The sequence below is a fragment of the Saccostrea cucullata genome, unplaced genomic scaffold, assembly GCF_032062105.1.
Source record: "Saccostrea cucullata isolate Sc308-1 unplaced genomic scaffold, CSIRO_AGI_Scuc_v1 ctg14187, whole genome shotgun sequence".
In the NCBI taxonomy this organism is placed as follows: Eukaryota; Metazoa; Mollusca; class Bivalvia; order Ostreida; family Ostreidae; genus Saccostrea; species Saccostrea cuccullata.
The window spans coordinates 1-20,675 of record NW_026933773.1 but is presented as its reverse complement, the minus strand read 5'-3'; the positions used below and the strand labels follow the sequence as shown (position 1 = coordinate 20,675).

Sequence of the window (20,675 nt, the reverse complement as noted above, 5' to 3'; positions counted from 1 at the left end):
GTGATTCATAGCTTTAAATTGTTTTTTTTTTTAACTTTCACTTTAACTTTTGAACCTTGAGAGATTAAGTTTTCATATTTGGTGTGCAGACTCCACTGATCAAACTTTTTCAAATGACACCAAGGTCAATCACCTTGTGACCATGATTGTGACCTTTATGCTAAATATCTCTTTTCCCGAATTTTGTTGTCGCTGGTCGCATAATGTTTCACATACACATCTTATTCTTTCATTTCTTTGTACCATTAATTTTTTGTTACCAGAAGTTAGGTTCAGGACACACAAACAAAAGTTTGTTCCAATGGAGAGAAATTTTGTAAATTGTTATACTTAAATCTGGCAGAGAGAAAGCATTTTCTGATCAAACTGAAAGCTTGAAATCATGATTATCCATTACAGAGGTTCACTCTAAAAAAAAGATAACAAGGACTGACAAGGCAACTTTCTTTTTTTGTTTCTTAATTTGAAAGGTGGTGTTGCAGAAAAACATATCATTTAAACTTGTGATACTTTGTAAGAAAATGAAGTCATAATTCAATTCATTCCAATGTTTATTGACTGTACTTAAAGATAACTATGTATAACATGGACTAGAAAAATTTGTTGGCAGTAAACATAATTGCTAGCATGTGCAACAGAAGTTTTTCAAAAAAGGGATTACCAGTATTAACATGTAAATACATATATATATCTTTAAAAAACATAAAAGGTATATAAAATAATGTAGCAGAAAACATTGTCAGTTCTGTATCAAAGAATCAGCAAAAATATATTTTTTAAAATTATACCGTTATGATCTGGATATTTTTATGTCAATTTTGTTTTGTGAATGTGGGGCAATATGTTGTTTTTAATTTTTGAGTTCCAATATTTTGCCAATGATCACTCCTTTGTTTACATTTTCTTACTGTTTAATGATTTGAAGCAAATTATATTATAGTGAGTGTAATGAACTCACATAATTGCTAAAATGTATCAATAGCAGAAATATCCAGATTTACGGTATTCAGTAAAACATTATCAATAGCACTATAGTAATAGTGTATGGGCAAGGCAATTGAACATAAATGTTGTAGAATGTAACACATAAATGGCACAGCACATTATTAGTACTTACAAAGAAGTAACACCATTGGCTTTTATGTAAGTGAGAACATGTCTCTGATTGGCAGGATGTTTGAAAATTGGCACAAAATGCATAATAATATAAAACAAATACAATTCTAAGTTCTACATATCTACACTAAAAATGTCTAAATGTACTGACAAAATTAGAAAAAAAAAAGAAAACAATAAAAATTACATACAAGTTAACAGAGTGTTTAGAACAATGTATTTATAAAATGTTTCTCAAAAGCTGCAATGCATTTGATTGAGATGCCAGAGTTTGAATTTAAACAAACCTATGTTTACAAGCACAAAGCAAAGATATACTAGTACTGAAGATTGTAAAGAGAAACTTATACAAATAGCAATATTTGTACATACATTCCAATGTTATCATTAACTTAACAAATGTGTAAAGTGATTGGATGGTGAACACAGTAGGTAACCTGTACACAAAATAAAATTAACCACATTTGAAACAGCTATGTACATGTTTATCAGTATCATCCAAACATGTCCAAGTGTACAGAAATATACAAGTAATACAAAATAATAATAATAATGAAACATGGGTATACAACTGATATTGTTATCACAAATGAATGAGTAAAATGGTCCCTGATTAGTAGCAGTACTTATCATAAGCACTAGAATCCCTTTATATCAATGTTGTTGTAATATATTTAACATCTAAAAAAAGGAAAGGAACACTGAACATATAGAATGTGGTGGAAATATATACATTATGCTGAATAATAGCTAAACTAAGTAACCATAATGGTTAAACTTCATAGCTAAACAAAACAACAAATATCCTTGAGTATCATCATGTGAAAAAATAACAAAATTACATAAAGAAGAGGATATGAACAAGTCGGTATGCATGCAGGCTAACATCTCTAAGGAAAATGCTAAGATCACATGTATGTAAACTGAGGTAAAAAAAAAACCCTGAGTAGGTAAACAAGTCATGATGATACAATGCTCTATATACATTAAATATATACATCTTCTCAATGGACTTGTCACATTAATTCAGCAAGAAGGTTACAACTGTGGTTAAAGGAATAGGAACAAAAAACAGTGTACTAATCTTGTATGAATGGATTTAAAATGGAAAATGTCAAAGATTATATATAGTATGAAACTTAAGTAATGTACAATACGGTATACCTGTTATTTATTTTTTCACAGGAAATAAGAACATACAAGTTTATTTATCAAGAAATGTTGTTTTAACATTTAAGGAAGACCTAGCGTACTGTTTGTAGCACATGATGTCAGTGACATATAGGAGATACAAGAAATCTGTTGTACGAAATATTTTAACAATGAATATATGGTACATAAAGGCTGAAGAATTTGTACTTTTGTGAAAAGTTAGCAATAAACATTGTTGATGGATAAATTAAATGATGGCAATATAGAACAGTTTGATTTGCTTAAAATGGCATATCGAGATAAAAAGGTAACAAATACACAACCACACAAGAACACATCAATGGTATTTACAAATCAGATATGTTGAGAGAAGCATAATTTAATACAAGTTAGGTTGTAATGTGAACAGTCTATATACATGTACATCATGCATTTTGAATTGTTCAATGAAAAATCCCAATTCTTCTCAAGTTTAAAAATCACTAATAAATCTGTTGTAAAATAAAAACAGTTAAAAATACAAGGGGAATAATGGGGTAAACAACTTCATTATAAAACTAAATGAATTACACTTGAAAGCAATTCTTCGGCTGGAAACTGTTTTGAAGAAAGTTATGTGTCTAGTAAATACCTCCACCCCAATTCTAATCAAATGAACTTCCTTGTTAACTGCAGTACAAGTTACAAATGAAAAGGAAGAATACAGAAATGTCAGGAAACTTCACAGGGTTTTGGAAAGGAAGATCTATATTGACAGGACAGAGAGCACATTTATTTGGATTTGCCGACGGAGATGATCTTTTCCACTGTCGAGTCTTTGAATACAAAAGAGCACTGGAGTGGAAGTTTCTTTTCCATCTCGCTCTCCAAGTTTTCGAGAGTGCAATCCAATGCTTTGGACATCATTTCAAGAGGTACATCATAAGTTAGGTAGTCATCCTTTACATTCATGAGGAGGGAGATGTGTAGTTCTGCTTTATGAAATCCGATGACGGATCCCTGAACCTTTACTACTGGCGGCTCACATTCCTGGAACAGAGAAGAATACTTTAAAATAATAGACTCAATGAGCATTATTTTATTTAATAGACTCAATGAGCATTATTTTATTTAAGAATTGCTTGTAATTTTTGAAAGCAGTACATTATATAATAGAATAATAGTATATTAATAGAAAGAGTGTATTTTTATTGTTGCAATACATTAAACAGGGATAAAATAAAGACACAAAGTGCCAGTGATGGAACAATTTAGCTCATTTAACCCCCCAACCCCCTCTTTAAAATGATAGGAATGAAAATAACTTAGCTGGAAGACTTAAATATTATAGGCGCGTTTGCTATAATAATATGGTTTTACTGTAAATAGATACCATTTTGTATCATATGATTTATTACATAAATGCCTTTGAAACAAGTTTATGAATTAAAATTGGGAGTACAATCTTACTTCAAGAACACTCTTAGAAGTCGTTGACACAGAGATCTCTTCATTGAAGCTGGTCACAACAACATTGGTTATAGACAAGTATTTCCCAACAATGGATGAGTCACTCAAGTCCCTCCACAGGGAAACTTTAATGCTGTCAGTGTCGTCTTTGAGAGAGACACTCTTTACAGAGACATCCACTCCCTTCACCTTCACAGTTTTGGTCATATCCTCCTTAAATGAGAAAAATCAGATTAGGACATAAGAATATGCTAATTTAAAAAGCAGGGTAGTTGACAATATAATAAAACAATTTGTTTAATTAAGGATGTGTATCCAATATTTCACAGTTATTCTGCATAGGAATTAAGCTAAAATGACTGACTATATGTTAAAATCTGTAAGAGTAGTACATATGAAATTAGAGTTATTTAAGTTAATACGGGTACTTACAGACACAATTCTGCCCTTGACAGAGACCAGGGACTTTACTGGTGATGTCTTGATGTCCTTAATGGGACGAGTCATAGCAGGTGGTGGATTTGCAATCCTCGCACCTTTCTCCATAGTTGCATGTGGAACCTCCATGGCTCCTGTTTTCATGACTTTTGTGTTTTTGGTAATAATGACTGTCGGTTCATTTTCATTCTTGTAGATGTAATTCATCAGAATCACGGTGTTGTCTGCAGTCAGGGATTTGAGTTTCGTGGTGTCATATACAGTGCCCTTCATGGCATCTGTTGAATCAGCTAGTCCAACTGTGGCACATTCCTTTTTTTCTCCATTGTCTGTTTGATACCTTTGAATAGTACCAACTCCACACACTTTCACTTTAAGGGGTTGCGAGTAGGGTTTATTTCCCTTGCTCTCTCTCTCAGTTTAGCAACTGTTAGCATCTGTAATAAAAGAAAAAAAACATGATTTGTTTTTTATGTTACAGGAAATTATCAGCTTATTATTATTTCTTTATTTTTAAATGAAAATTTCAAATATTCAATTAATTAAGAAAAATAAGTACCCTAAATAATGCTGTCAAATCACTTTAAATTTGGATGGGTGTGAAATAGTAGCAAGAAAAGTGAATTATTAGGTACAGTTTGTATATCATACAGGCAGTATGATGTTGAAGGTGAAATACACAATAATACATTTGTATTGCTACATTATTTATGTTTATTCATTCTAATTAGGGTCAGTCGAGTGTCCCTCTTTTTAAGGACCAGGATTAGAATTTAAGAACTGAGTGAATTTATGTCAGTGCAATATACAGGGGCTTATGATCTGAAAAGTAAGCCTCAAGTGTCCCCCAACTTTGAATTTGAGTTTCAGGAATGTTTGTGTATATGTGATCAAGTGCAGATTCATAGTCAGTTGTGGAACCTGTAGGTAGGTATCTTAAATTGAAGTGGGACATGAATTCAATGATGTTTCCTGCTTGTGATGAAAGATTGTCAGCATTGAAGTCTCCAGTCAATACAACATGGTTGGAATCTTTCAAACAGTCTTGAAACATATTTTGAAGCATGTTTTTCACAGTTTTCAGATTGGCCTTTGGTGGGATATACAAAAACATAAATAACAATAACTTTCCGCTGCGAATTTCAATAAGCAAGGAAAAGATTTGAATATTCTGTTCTCCTCTTTTGGTGATTTTTTGAACAGTTAATGATTCCTTCACATAAAAAGCAAGACCATATGATGGTCGTTGGTTGCTATGTTGTGGAGAATCAAACCTATACATTGTATATCCTGGCAAAGAAAGTGTGTCAGCATCATCAGTTTCGATAAGTCTTGTTTCAGAAATTGCTAATACGTCTGAACTCATAAGGTTGAAATCCTTCTCCAAATCATCCTTGTGCTTATGAAGTGATCTTATGTTGAATGATGTTAAAACTGTAGATTGAGGGTCCTTTCTACCCAAATTATCAATACACATTTCCATCTTTCCCTCACATCTAAGCCTGTTCATCTCTTCTAACACAGCTGGTGACAGTGAAATCTTTTTTTCATTCAAATTTGTGATGTGTAGGTTCTCAATATGTGTAACCCTACTGAGTCCCACATAATGCATATGGTCATTTTTTCTTGTTCCAAAATTTATAACTGCAGACTTCATAGTTGAGCCTTGTGCTTTGTGAATAGTTTTGGCAGCCCCTAACCTTAGAGGAAACTGTCTTCGTTTAACATGATATGTACCATTCATCTGAATTTGAAATTGCCTTGTTATTTCTAATATCGGTGTCCAAGTTTTTTCAATTTCACCTTTGAATAGTCTTGCATATTCCTTGCGCAACTCCTTCCCAATGTTTTCATCATCAAATTGCACCCAAACGATGCTACACCTTGTTGATCCTTGCACGCGATAATCAAAGAGTTTAACTGTACATGATGCACCATTTGTGATTCCATCTTGAACATTAACATTATTGGTTATTTCAGCTGGAACTCCAATAACCAAACACAATACAGATGATAACCCCAGTGTTCTGGCAGAATCATCAGGAACTCTTGCTAACACTTTGGATTTTACAGCTTCTTCAGATGCTCCAATAACCCAGTCTATAGCATTTACACTGATTTTCTGCAAATCATCTGCCATGTCATATATTTTGTTATTGTATGACTGTACTTCATTTCTTGTGGTAAACAAATGGGGTATATTTTGTGTATCTGCAGTCTCAGACTTCACACATTGATATAGTACAGTAATGTCTTGTTCTGTTTGATTTCCTTCTCGCAATCTATTCAGTAATTCAGCAAATATCCTGTCATCCCTTTGGCGCATAATTATGGTTAATTCAAACAGTTTGAAATTGTCTCTCCACAAATTTGCTGCCAATGGACCATACTCTTTATTAGGCTGAGAAAAAATCCAACCATCCATGACAGGTTTCAGCTGAAACAGGTCGCCTACTGCAACAACACTTAGTCCTCCAAAGGGCAATGTGCATCCTTTAATTTCTTGCAGTCTAAGGTTTACAAAGTTAAACATGCCATGACCAACCATGGAAATTTCATCTATGAAGATTACCTTTAGGTTCATGTATCGAGTACGCATAGTATTCAATTGTTGCATGTCTAATGGTTTGTAAGCAAATCCTCTACCGACTGGAATGCAGAATGCTGCATGAATTGTAGACCCATTTATGTTATGAGCTGCCTTTCCAGTTGGTGCACAGAGAAGAACATGCAAATTGTCTGGATTTTCATGAACTTGGTGAGAATAAAATTTTAGCAAGGCTTGATAAAGGGCTCGTGTTAGAACGCTCTTTCCAACTCCTGCTCCACCAGACAAAAAAGCGTACAAAGGCTCTTTCTTGGTTTTCAGCCAGTGTAACACATGATAAAAGAATTCCCTTTGCTGTTGATTAAGGTTTCTTAACATTTCCCTGTATGGTATGTCCTCCATTTCCCCCATTTGGGAAATTTCCTCATCCAGATTTTTCCGTTGAATTCCAAGCTCTAGGCCTATGTCATAATCTGGTGCATGTTTTCCAGGATCAAAACAACCCCATTTACTTGAAAGTGTTGATCCTTCTTCTCTATCCATTTCTTCCTCATGTTCTTTTGCTGGTGCAATAAAATCTGTACACAAATCCTCTGCATCTACATTTAAAAGCACCTTTTCTATATCATTCAAAGCCTTTCCCCCTTGCTGATACTCAGAAAGCTTCTGTTGAATTTGAATTTCACAAGCTCTGTATCTTGCTTCAAAAGACTCGTATTTACTGATCAAATCTTTTTCTTCATTTCTCCATGGAGTAAATAACATTAGAAGTTCACGATAATGTTTCTCGCTGTCTGTTTCAACATCAAAATTTACCCATCTTAAAACCATGGTTTTTTTTCTTTTGACAATTTCTGTACCATTTCTGAACATGTAACTCTGAGCAAATACACATGAATCTATTGTGACAGATATTGCATCATCAGAAGTCTCTTCATCTGGCTCATTTTCAGGCAATTCTTCTGAAGTGTTCTGTTTGATTTTCTCCTTGTGATACTTTACATGAAACCAAGAGACAAAATCAGCAAGACAGATTCCTTCAAGAGCTTTTGGGCGTTGTTGATACAGTTTTGTGATATTGCCAGCTTCAATATCTGTACTGCCCTCTTTCAGCTCTTCTAAAACATGTCTAGGTTTCAATAACACAACACGTTCATCTATCGGAGCAGTACTAATAAAAGTCACAGACCTTGATGTATGGCGCAATGGCATTTGAAGTACTAGATATACTGCTTCTTGAGCACCTATCTCAACGTGAGAAAGAAACTTGTTTCCTATACGCCTCACTTGTTGGCGAATATCAGAGTCATTCTGTCTTGCTTCTTCACAGGCATGTCGCAGCAGGTTGGACATTCCTCTCTGACCTTTAGAAATGTAGGACACTATGTAAGTAGCACACGCATATGCATCTAAAATGAACTGAATGTCCATATTTGCTTGCCAGCTCTGAAGAAGAACAGTATTGTAAGCATTAATTCTCACTTCATTGGGTTTTCGCTTCAAAAAAACTTTTTCTTGTTTCAAAGTTGATCTGACTGCCCTGATGTAGCACTCTTCATTCATTTGCAATTCTAATAAAAAGTCTTGAAAAGTCATTTCAATTTCAGACTCTCTAAACTTTGATGAATTGAGGTAATCTACAATTTTCTGGTAAGACATTGCAGCTGTTGAGAAATGTTCATCATCATCATCTAGTGGTGTCAGTACAACAGTTTGAGACATTGGGGGTATGGGGAACTGAAATCTACATATTGGTTTATTCTTTTTCATACAAGTCCTTGCATGACGATGTGTCTGGTAATTTATCAGGAAGTCATCTGCCCCATGCTTTTCACAAGTTGCGTACTTGTCAATGAATTGAGCTACTTCTTTGTACGAGTGGGTTTGAACAGATGGAGCATCTTTAATCCACAGAAGCATATGCACATGAGGAGAGCCTCTCTGCTGGAACTCAATCCTGTAGAAGAAGTCTTCAATAAAGCCTACAGGGTTTGTTTTGTGACTCAATACTTCTGCAAAGAATTTGTTGAATCTGAAGTCAAAATATCTTGTACATGTTACTGGGTCAGACTTTATGAGTTTACTTTTGTGTTCCCAGCTCATTTCTTTGATTTCCTCTTCCGTGTAGGTCACATTATCAATAAGCTCTCCTAGTGTTTTAAGTAAGGGTGTCCATTTTGTTTCCGCTGCAGAAAATGAACAGAACCAAGTGGGTAAACCCAGCTGCCTGATCATAGCGAAAATGTCCTTTTTTGCTTTTTCCCAGTAAGGAGGTGATCCTCACAGATTTCGAAGAACATGAAAGCCTTCATTCAAACGAACAATAGAATCTGCTGTCTGTGAGTCAAGTATTTGTGCGACAGTGTATTTTTTACCCTGTAGTTTGCACTTTCGAATAGCCAACATGACCTTGTCCTGGATTTGCTTGATTTGAATTCTTTTCAACTTGTAAAATAGATTTGGTATACACTGTGCACATCTCCTATCTACATTTCGTAACTCCCATTTGCAAATAGTACTGTAATGCAGAGGTACTGTTCTTGATTTGTTGTCTGGTCGTGCTTCACCACAATAGATGGTTGGAAATGATAAGAATTCTGCATTTTTATCTTGAAATATACTAAGGGGGCTAAAGTTTTCACCAGGGGCAACACTCAAAACCTGATTAAATTCACGGAAGTCAATACTTTGCATTAGAGTGTCCGTATTGCCTGTCGGCCTATCATCCACACTACCTTCTTCTATCCAAGCGTCTGTGATGGTTTTTTCTCCTGAATTTGTGTTCAGTGTTGCATTTAAATCATTTTCCCCATCTGAATCAGTATCTTGGCAATCCCAGGATTCATTCAATTCTATACCTTCTGCTTTGAATAAAGTACTATTTTGTATCAACCATTGTGTAGCTGCAAGGACTTTCTTTGGGCGTATTCTTTCAAAAGCCATAGAATGCTTAAAACTCAAACTTCGCTTGAATTTCAAAGGTATAGTCTCATTTTCACTCAAAGGACGAGGCAATTTTTTAACTGTTGAGGTTACGTCAGCAGGAACATTTACAACATTTCCTGTAATGCTCATTTGGCCACCCCGAGGCTTTTCCCTCAACTGTATAAATGGAATTCTTGGTGCAATGAGCCTTTCTTCAAGAGGAGTAATGTCCAACTCTGGTGGTTTGGCAGGAAATTTTAAACCATTCATAAAAGAACATGGTGGAATTTTCTCTGCTTTCAAATAAGTGTGACAGGTGTTACATATAATATCTTGCTTTTCGATGCCATGCTGATGCAAGAAATATTCATTTATACCTGTTGCTTTCCTGACCGAATGTTTAAACCAAATCTGAGAACAACTTTTACACACAAAAGATGGACCTGTATTAACAGATGAGTGAAATTTCTTTATCACTTCATCATGTTTGTGAGATGAAGAAATACTGTTCTGAGATTGAGACATTTCTGTACAACATGTTTGACACACACTTAATGGTTCAATATTGTTCATTGTTAAGCAACATCTATCCTCTGCTTGTCTGTGGATATATCTTTGTAAAAGTGGCATCATTTCTACTTTTGCAATAGAAACTGTATACAATTCATATGCGCCTTCCTCACACCCAGAGAGCTTTCTCAAAAGAGCTTGTAAATTTGAAAAACCATTCACTGTCAACACTACAGAGTTACCATCAGCATCAACATTTCCATTAGCATCACGTGCATGTGGGTCAAAAACCTGAAAACAACTGCCTGAGGAGAATACAGCAACAGAACTGCCTCTGCATATAAGTATACCTCCATCTTTGGTATTTGCAAAGCACAAATTCAATGCAGTAGCAAGTGAGAGAAAGGGACCATTATCTTTAAAAGTGACTTGTATTTCCCCTGAATAAACTGGTGAAACAGTTACATGAACTAATTCATTTTGAATGCAAACATTTTTTGGTATGTCCTCTGGGTTAAGATATTCATGTTGACATGTTTTTCTTGCATGTTTGTACAAAATGTCACCTATCTTGAGTACAACTTGAACATTATTTGCATCCCAATTTTCAAATTTTTCTTCATTAATTGCATTATAAGCAATGCAAACAAGAGAATTAGCAGTACATTGTTTACCTCTGCTATATTCTGAGAAGAAATCTGATCCCTGATGAAAAGTAGCAGATACACATTTCAATATTACAGGATATTTTCTTGCATTGTGTCTCTGTCTTTTTTGTACAGATTTCAACCTATCTGTTTGATAACTATCAGAATCTTGTAATTTTCTTTTCTTGCTACCCTTCATGTCTCATGAAAACAGTATTACAGCATTTCAAAAAAGTGTTTGTTATATGTATTAAATACTTACATTTCCCCTCTAATCTTATTTCAAATTTAAATTCTTATCTCTGATTCCTAAATTAATTTTGAGACCATCATAATGGCAATTCTTTGCAATTTTCTGATCATTACAAAGTTCCCCTTTCATGAAAATATATTCTAACTTATGAATTAAAAGAAAATATGTTTTCAATTAATTACTGAAGTAAGTTTAGATAAGACTACAAAATAAATATTTTGCTGAAAAAACAAGCAGGAAAAAAGATTTATGTTCCACGTCAAAGATAAACCATTCCAAGAATATTTCCACACTTGAAATATATCTACTCTTGAATGTCAACTCTTGAGATAGTTCTTGTGCCACAGCAATAAAATCGTGATATCAAAAAATGAGATTTCCAAATATCAATTGAGTTCCACTCTTGATTTATAGTAACATATTAAGAAATACTTGTTCAAAAATTTCTGAAAAAATATATCAACTCTTGAATGTCAACTCTTGACATAGTTCAAATATATAAAAGCAATGGAATCTTATTAATAATATTCCAAATATCAACAGAGTTCTACTCTTGAGTTATAGGAACAGAGTAACAAATAAACAAATGCATAATTTCCTTTAAATATATTAACTCTGGAATGCACACGCTTGAGATTATTCATGTGTCAAAGCAATGAAATCTTATTCATATCCAAAAATATTTTTTCCCAAATATTAATGAATCGAGTTCCAGTCTTGAAATCCTCGCTCAGATGTCAATATTTTCGAGTTAATTTACGTTTGGCTTTAAAACAATGGATTCTTGATTTGCAAATTGCACAAAAAGTATGTTTTCCTCTTGAATATGCTAGATTTAATTAAACATTTACAAATACATTACATAGTATTTTCTTGCTGCATGTTTACATAACTATTTTAATCTGTCAATATGGCGCTCAACCCATTCGATGGGCTTGTTGTTTACATACACTTACGTTATTTATACATAAATCACTGCACTAAAAAGGAATACTTAAGAACGAATGTGTAAAATGAACGCATTAGATCGTGAATAATTACCTTGAAGTGATTTGTTGACAGATTATATCAGCTGTTTCAGGCACAATGTTCTTCGACAATCTTCTCCGTGTTGACAAACAAGATAGCGTGGCGCGTATGAATACAGAGAAATAGTGCGCTCTTCAGTGTCAAAATTATAAATACACAGATACTGTTCCTTGAGAAATATTATTTTTCCCATACTAGGCATGTCATTATATGTCATGCAAAATTGCTTAAAGATATACCTGTTTTAAGCGCGGTTAATAGAAGAAAAAAATGAACTATTTTTTGATAATTAGTAAATCGCCTAATTAGCATAATTTTCAGACAGCGAAGGCAGAGCCTTCCCATAATTCCCCTCGATGATGATTTCCCCCCCACGTCTGGTCCCCTGGCTCGTCTTTGAAGTAATTAACTTGCGAATGAATACAACACCAGTGACTTTCTTCTGAAAGACCATTTCTGTTCTTTTAAAGATATTGGGGTGATATATTAATGAATAAGAAATAGTTGTAAAATTCTTTACGAACCCAAACAACAGTCTGTAATTCCTTTAAAGTTATGGACTATGCTTTATATCGAAAGGTTAAGAGTTAAGATTTTATAAACGCTCTATAAACTTCCTAACTTTATTATGTACAGATATGAATCCTACATCATTTTCAAAGCAAATCGCGATAGCTTTTACGATGTATTAGCATATCAGGAGAAACATTTCTTACACTGAAAAGCTAAATGATTTTGTAAATGATGGTGATTAGAGGTGTCCGCCATTACTCTAGACACTGACTTACCGAGGGTGACTTACGTCACCTCGAAAAATATGGTATTCACCATGTTGCGCCGTTTGGTATTTTGGTCGCAAAATGCAGAAATTATATAAAGTAGGTAAAAATAGCTACTTTTGGTAGCTTTAAATACCTAGGTAGCTAATAATAGCTACTTAGGTAGAAATAGTCTTTGGACTGGACCTGTTAAACACTGTTTGATCAGTCTCTGTGGCCTTTGATGTTCTCGTCGTGGATATCGCGGTATAATGTGATTTGTATCCTCAGCGACAACAGGAGATGTAGAATTGCAGATTATTTCTGGTTCATGAGGCTTTGACACAGAATCCCTAGAAGTCGGTTGACAGTTTTTCTGACGGTTCAACTCGATTGTCAGATGATACACTAACAGGCTCAAACGAATTCCGTTTCAATGGTTCGGAGTTGTTTAACGCGCACTGAACATTCAATTCACGAATTTGGTCGAGATGTCGTTTCCACTGCATACCTCTGACATTCACACGGTATGTGATAGCTGCAGATCTGTAGCTATCCGGAAAAATATATATTGATAGACCGGTTTTCGATTTATTTCTCCAAAATCCTAAAACTGAAATCTCATAATATTACTAACCGTGTGTTCCTAACATATTCTTCGCTTCTTTCCACAATAAAACATTCATCATAATTATTTTTAATGGTCCTCCTGACCCTGATAGTGTAATCATCGAATGTTTCGATTATTTATACTGCCATTTTGGTTTCAAAGATAATTCGGTCCAAAATGCTTCGTTCAGATGTCAACTACGAATGTAATTAGGGCCCCGCAAGAATTTGCGGGTGCCCTATAGTAATCACTCTGTCTGTCCGTCCGTCCGTCCGTCTGTCTGTCTGTCTGTCTGTTCGTCTGTCACTCTTCCGTCCACAAATTTTCTGTTTTTTTCTAATATCTTTTTTTATGGTTGCCCAATCATGTTCAAATTTGGTATGGTGGTTCAGTAGGCAGAAATACATATTTTGATGCTTAGTTTGGTTCTCTATGTCCTCTGGTTTGGAGCTGGGGTGGTGGGGTAGATTCCTTAACTATGCATAAGAATGAATGGACAACTTTTTTTATTGTTGTCCAATCAAGTACAAATTTGGTATGGTAGTTCAGTAGGCAGAAATACATATATTGATGCTTAGTTTGGTTCTCTATGTCCCCTGGATTGGAGCTGGGGTGGTAGGGTAGATTCCTTAATTTTATATACCAAAGCATTGGCAAAGAGAGATAACTGCTGAAGATGTTCCCATTGTAAATTGAATACTAGCTGCTATGAGTCCTTTGGGATTAATTAGCTTTCCTCCTGAAGAAAATCCAGAACATTATCTTTATCTGTCAAATTGAGATGAATTACCACCTCTGTCTACAAATAAGTTTGTTTTGAATTTAGTCAATTTGGAATGCTATGAACACTCTGAAATGTGGATTTAAATCTTTATAATTTATTTTTGTTTAATAGAACTTTATGATTTCATTGAATTCTAATAACAAGAAATAGATTTAAGAAGATTTTTTTTTAATTTGCTTTTTTCACTTTATGTTTATTAAGAATATTATTAATTTTTAGGATAGTTGTATAAAAAACCAATTCTGTCATTAATACTGAAAAAGTTCTTATTGTAACTTTAGAAGAAAAATGATGAGAGAGGTAGTCAATTAATCCCTTGGGATTAATTATCTAGCCTGCTGCAGAAAATTTAACAGGCTATTCTTTATCTGTCTTAGATAAATGAAAACCTTTGTCTGCAACTGCTGTTTGTTTGAAGATAAGGTCAAGCCTTCATGATATCTGCATTCATTGAAGGCTGGCATTTTATATAACACAAGCCTCATAATTGTTTAAATATGCATTCAATGTTAAGTTGTTCTTTACTGTCTAATGTAAATACAAGGATATTATTTTCAGGTTTTTTAATATTCAAGAATTATCTTGAAATTTTAAGAATACATTTTTTGTTGCTTATTCTTCGTAAATTTTTTAATCATTCCGTAAGCTGCGACCTATTAATTCTACCCCATGGCGGGGCCCTTGCTGACTGGTCAGTTTTCTAGTTGATAAAGGAAATAGAAACTTTTAAAATCTTCCCTCTCTGCTTGCAATTGAGGTAAGAATTAGGAAAATATAATCAAGAACCGAGCGCACTTTTTGTGCGCAATAAATATAGTTTTTTCAATGGGAGGCACTGTAGCTATCCGGTCTATCAATATATATTTTTCCGGATAGCTACAGATCTGCAGCTAGGTATGTGACAGATCCTAGTTTCCATGAAATTAACCGGTCGATCCACGACACTTTTCCCCCACGGTAATCACATATCGTCTCTCTTTCACCAATGTGAAACGATCGAGTCTTCTTACATGTAGCTCGTACAGATTTTTTCTGAATTTATGGTCAATGCATCAACACTGTTATTTAGCCTGGAGATTTCCTTATTTTTACTTTTATTGACTTGAAAACACTTCCTGCTCTTCACATTCATTTGAGATAGATACTGTAAGTTGTTCCCTCGTTGCCTGGAAAAATAGTTTTTTTTCTGTTGCCAGTAATGTTTCTAGCTGCTTTTCTCTGAGTGTCGGGTTACTTTTTTCAAGTTGAATCTGGGCTTCTAGATGGGTCCTCTCATCTGTAAGTGTTTTGATTTTGTTTTCTAATGTATGGAACATTTCACTTGACGATTCTTTAGACTTGTTCATAGATCTCTCCCAGATCGGACATGCCTCGAGGTTGGATTTCGCTTTTTCAACTTCATGTTTGTACATAGAATGATCTTGTAAGCATTAAGTTGTGCTTTCTGTTTGAGGAGAGCGGCTTTTTCTAGAAAAGGTCTAAACTTGAGGAGAGCATTAGCTGCAGAGAGGGGTTCAGAGTGTTTCAGTACAGCTTCCCCTAGCTGATCTGTGCCTCCTGAGAGAGAAAGGACGATAACATTAAACGCTGTCCGAGACGCCCGACATCGTGATAGATGAAGGCTTGTTCACAACTTTTAAACCCTTTATAACACCACACACGTTGGTCTTTGTACAGTCCAGAACTGCTTTCCACTTAGAATTATCTTGTATACTGTTTGATGTTCTCAGGGTACTAAGGTAAGTTGAAAATTTGGTATTCAACTTCTCGAACTCGCTGCTGTTTTTGTCCAGTTACTTTATGATGCTGCTCACATCATAATGATAATATCTTATAATGAATAGATGTTATATAATGCATTATGAAATCAGGCAATATCTGTTATTGTGAACTTAATTTGGGAGGGTTGCTTACTGCCATGGATCTATCTTGTTTATTCAGAAAATGACACATAGAACATAATTTGGTACATGGAGCATAAAAATCAATTGATGAAATGTCATCAACCAAATGATGCATTTCATACACATTTTGCCTCTGAATCACCAAGATCTTAATATAATTGCAGCTAAATCTTCGCAGTGGTGGGGATGTTCTCGATCTCCACAATACGTACAGCTGTTGTTGGAAGACCGAGAACACCGCTGTCATTGAAATAGTTGAAGAATATAAACGCAGAATCAATGTAACCACTATATACCCCCTCTAATCCAATTACATCTTCCAAGTGAACATGCCTCCTCTCATCCAATTGCCCCCAAACACATGATACTAGCGGTGACCATCGACCTCGTGAATTTCGCCATTGCTGTATGATAGGCAATATATACAAAATAGATTGTTTGGAACGTCTCGTCCGACCTTAAGCTTTAATAAATCTTATTCATGACATTTCATACAATGAACAGAATGAGAAGCAAAACTATAATTCCACAGGTTTATAGTACTTTATCAGAGTTCAAAAGTTTTCACCGTAGTAAATGAAAGTTCCAATGTTTTCACCATATTACATCAAAGTTACAAAGATTTCACTATAGTAATTTAAAGTTCCAAAGTTTTCACTGTAGTAAATCAAACTTCCAAAGTTTTAACTATTTTAACTAGATCAATGTTCCAAATTTTTCATTAAAGTAAATCAAAGTTCAAAAAATTTTATAACTATAGCAAATGAAAGTTGGTAAGTTTTAACCATAGAAAATCAAAGTTGCAAAGTTTACTATAGTTTTTTTTTGTTAGAGATGGACCCAGCCACTTCTCGTTATCTTTGTCTCTCTTTTTGTCGTCTGCTTCAGGTTTTGAAGGAGAACTTGGCCGGTGACCTGAAAATCGTGCCTTACTATGTTGTGGCGTCTGTCATAGTTTGTTTCCTGCTTCTGGGCACAGGAAATGTTGTCCTCGGTTTCCTGAAAAATTCTTTTTGGGAGTCAATTGATTGTTCAATTTGATTTTCAGTAATCTCATTAGAGCTTACGTTTGTATAGGGTTCAAGTTGGTTTTGAAGCCCCGTTCGTAGCTTCCTTAGGTAAATTGGAGGGTAGCCGATGGAAGACTGCCTTGTCATGTTGATTGCTGAAACCACGTGGGCAAGGTAGTTCGGCCAGTCGTATTCATTGTTATGGACTTCTTTCCGCAGACTCTGCTTCAGCATCTGGTTGGTCCTCTCATGAAGGCTATTGGCTTGGGGATGATATTGCGTTGTAAAAATGTGTCTTGATCAGGAAGGCAGCTCTGGTGTTGGCAGTTTTGTCTTGCACATCTTCAGCCCCAACCCATTCGGAAAAGAAATCTGTAGTAGTAATAACATGTTTATAACCATCTTCAGACTCTTTGAAATTGACCACACCCGTACAAGTTTTGTTTTACACATCATTCGTTACTGGCTTGCATTGCAGTGGGGAGCTATTGATGTTACAGCATTGGCAGATCTCTGACATATATCATATTTTTTCACGTAATACAGAATAAATTATTTTTTACTCAATGTATTGTTTTGTTTGTTATATGCTCGGACTTATCAAATATCATGTCAATAGTATATAGTTTAATAGAGATGAAAGCGCATGATTTAATAGCAATAGCTACTCTAAATGAAGAGTATTTGGTGTCCTCTTTAGGTAAGAAGTTTAAAAGAGTTAAAATCGGCAAATACTCTGCTCCCTGCGATTTTAGGAGCTGTCAAATAATTTTCCGGTAATGAATTACTACATATGTAATAAAAAAAATTAATAAATAATAATAATAAAGGAACTATATATAAGTGACAGATAGATAAACATATGGAAGAATGAGAAGCAATGTAAATTTTTTAAAAACTCTTCACGGAAGTGATCTCTGCTGTGTAACTGTCATGAAAAAAATATGGCTATTTATGGATTTTTTAAAAAAGTAATGCAGCACATGAAAATGCTAAACGAGTCATATCATCCTGAGGGGAATCAGTAGAGCGTGATTGGTCCACTACAAAAATGGACACGAATGAAAATAGTTCATTGATTGATATATACTGTTTACCTATTGTTTTATCTTATCTACTATTTATATTCTGTTTAACTTCCCTCCAGAATATTTCACTGATATGGAGACGTCACCATTGCCGGTGAAGGGCTGCAAATTTAGGCCAATGTTCGGCACTTAGGGCCTTTGATCAGGGAGGGGTCTTAATTTAAAAAGAAAAAATGAAAGATTATTATGCTGCTCTTTTTATGTTGATGATAGAAAGTAAATAAAAGAAAGAGATTTTCTGGAATCCGTAGTAGTAAGAAAATCAGGAATATAACCAGTAGAAGATGATGGCGGTGAATCCGTAGAAAGAAAAGTCACGAAATCAGTAGAAGTAATGGAATACAAACTATAGAAAGAAAAAATAATTTTTTTTTAAACTTAAAAGTTTACATGTTGCATAACTAGTCGTGGAAGCAAAAAAAAAAAACAACAAGATAATATTGAAACAAGAGAGGGAAAGACTCTCACCTCTTCTGGGTGGTCATTCCCCTTGTCCACAATTCGCAGTTTAGAACTGTTATATACTATTTAATGTGTTCCAATAACGAATTCAATATGTATCGTGTCCTCGGACAGCACCATGTCTATCTAAAAATGCAGGAACATTTACCTTCGCATCGTGCAAAACTGTCGTCGCTACATACGGTCGCCCTTTTGTAAGGCAACCAGTAAGCGTAAATGAAGAAAAAAAGACACATAAACACACTCACTCCCCACCAATTTTTTCTTCTATAGTGATGAGCAGATAGCAATATCATCAGAACTTGGAAAAATTTATAATGTGGGAAACTGGGGGGGATTCACCTTGGTTTGCGGTCTGGACAGACTCTTCTCGTTCTTTTTATCTGTTGTCGCTGCATTGGAGAATTTTAATCCTTATCAGTAAATTTAGAAAATCTGTCAGAAATAATTCGAGATTTCCCTCGAATTTTTAGCCTTTTTCTATGAATGTTTTCAAATGAGGTTTCAACTCGAAAATGCTGCTAAATGAGATGTGGAATTTTCTCAAATATATTTTCCTCATTTTCTTCTACTGTGAGATTTAAAATGCTAGGACTTTGATAAAGGTCATTTTTGCAAGTTCAACCAAGGTCACTGACAGAAAATGTTCATAATTTCTCTCTGGTCGACGTTGTTCGTATTGATATTTAATTAGCCTACACCTTTGTTTCAAGAATTTAGAATGACCAATTACCAGTAAAAACAAGAAACTGAGGAATACTAGTATTAATATATAAATTAGCACCATCACTAAAAAAGTAGAGGGGGTATAAGTCCTATTCGGACAGTTCTAGTTTATTTTATTTCATAACCTTGACCTCATAAATATAACCTTGAACATAAATGATTGTGATGACATAGGTGATTTAAACTAAAGACAATTAAATGGAAGAATTGATGGGTACTCATGCTGCAGTTTTATTTTAAATTCATACAACACTTGCATTTTCTTATAAATCAATACAACAGAAAAATCAGTAAAAGTTTTTTGTGAATGAAAAGAAAATTTTGCCCATTACTCCCATGCAATTTTTTTTGTTTTTTTTTTTTTAAAGATGAATATTAAATGATGATTTTGTTTAAATTTCAAAAAGTTTCTTATGTTTTTAATTTTTTTTAAATACACAAATAAAAAAGGTATTCTCAATTTTCCTTATATAATACTATGTTAAACGACACGTAAAAGCAATAAAAATGACCATATTTTGAATTTTTTTCTATTATATAACGACTTGTGTATATTTTAATAGCATTTATTTATTAATTTTTTTTCATTTAAAAGTTATTAAAACTTTACATTTTTTTTTGGGGGGGGGGGTGTGATTGATACATCTTTGCACTTTCAAATGTTATCTTTATTTTAAATTTGAAGAAAAAAGTGACAATCTTGTTGTGTATTAATGAAAAAATATTAATACTATACTCCAAAAAATTAAGAGTAGACATGTTCGAAAGCAAAATAAACACACGATATATTGTCAGTCCGTGCAGTTGTTGGTGAAAAGACTTTGGCTATTGAACGCACCTGGTTAATCGTCAACATCAAACAATTAGAGGCCCATGGGCCTTATAGGTCACCTGAGTTTTAATAACTTTTAAATGAAATAGGATTTTTATTTTATTTTTGTGTGAAATGCTATTTAAATATATAATTCGTGATATTATACTGAAAATATTAACTATAAATTCTGTTTTCAACTACTTTACGGCTGTAATGAAGCTCTTACCGTTAAAGTTGAGCAGAAAAATGTTTCAAAATATGTTCCAAAGACCACCTAATTGATGATGTAGACCAACTGGAGGACTTTTTCTAGAACTAACGAATGTTAAAATAACACATGGATCCAGTAATGATGGTATTAAACAAACGGCAAAAACTGAATAAGAACAATAACTGACTAGAGCACATGAAGCAGTTTCATAGGTTTTGCTGAAGACTGATTGTATCTAGTT

General features: G+C 34.2%; 1 protein-coding gene and 1 pseudogene across 1 annotated transcript; both read right to left on the bottom strand.

Annotated features, from left to right (window-relative positions):
• Positions 1-2,950: 2,950 nt before the first annotated feature.
• LOC134239313 (uncharacterized) lies at positions 2,951-4,592 on the bottom strand (annotated as a pseudogene).
• Positions 4,593-4,945: 353 nt separating this feature from the next.
• LOC134239311 (uncharacterized) lies at positions 4,946-8,938 on the bottom strand. The gene has a single exon (XM_062721483.1). The coding sequence runs from the start codon at positions 8,936-8,938 to the stop codon at positions 4,946-4,948; it is 3,993 nt and encodes a 1,330-aa protein (XP_062577467.1).
• Between the last annotated feature and the right edge of the window lie 11,737 nt (positions 8,939-20,675).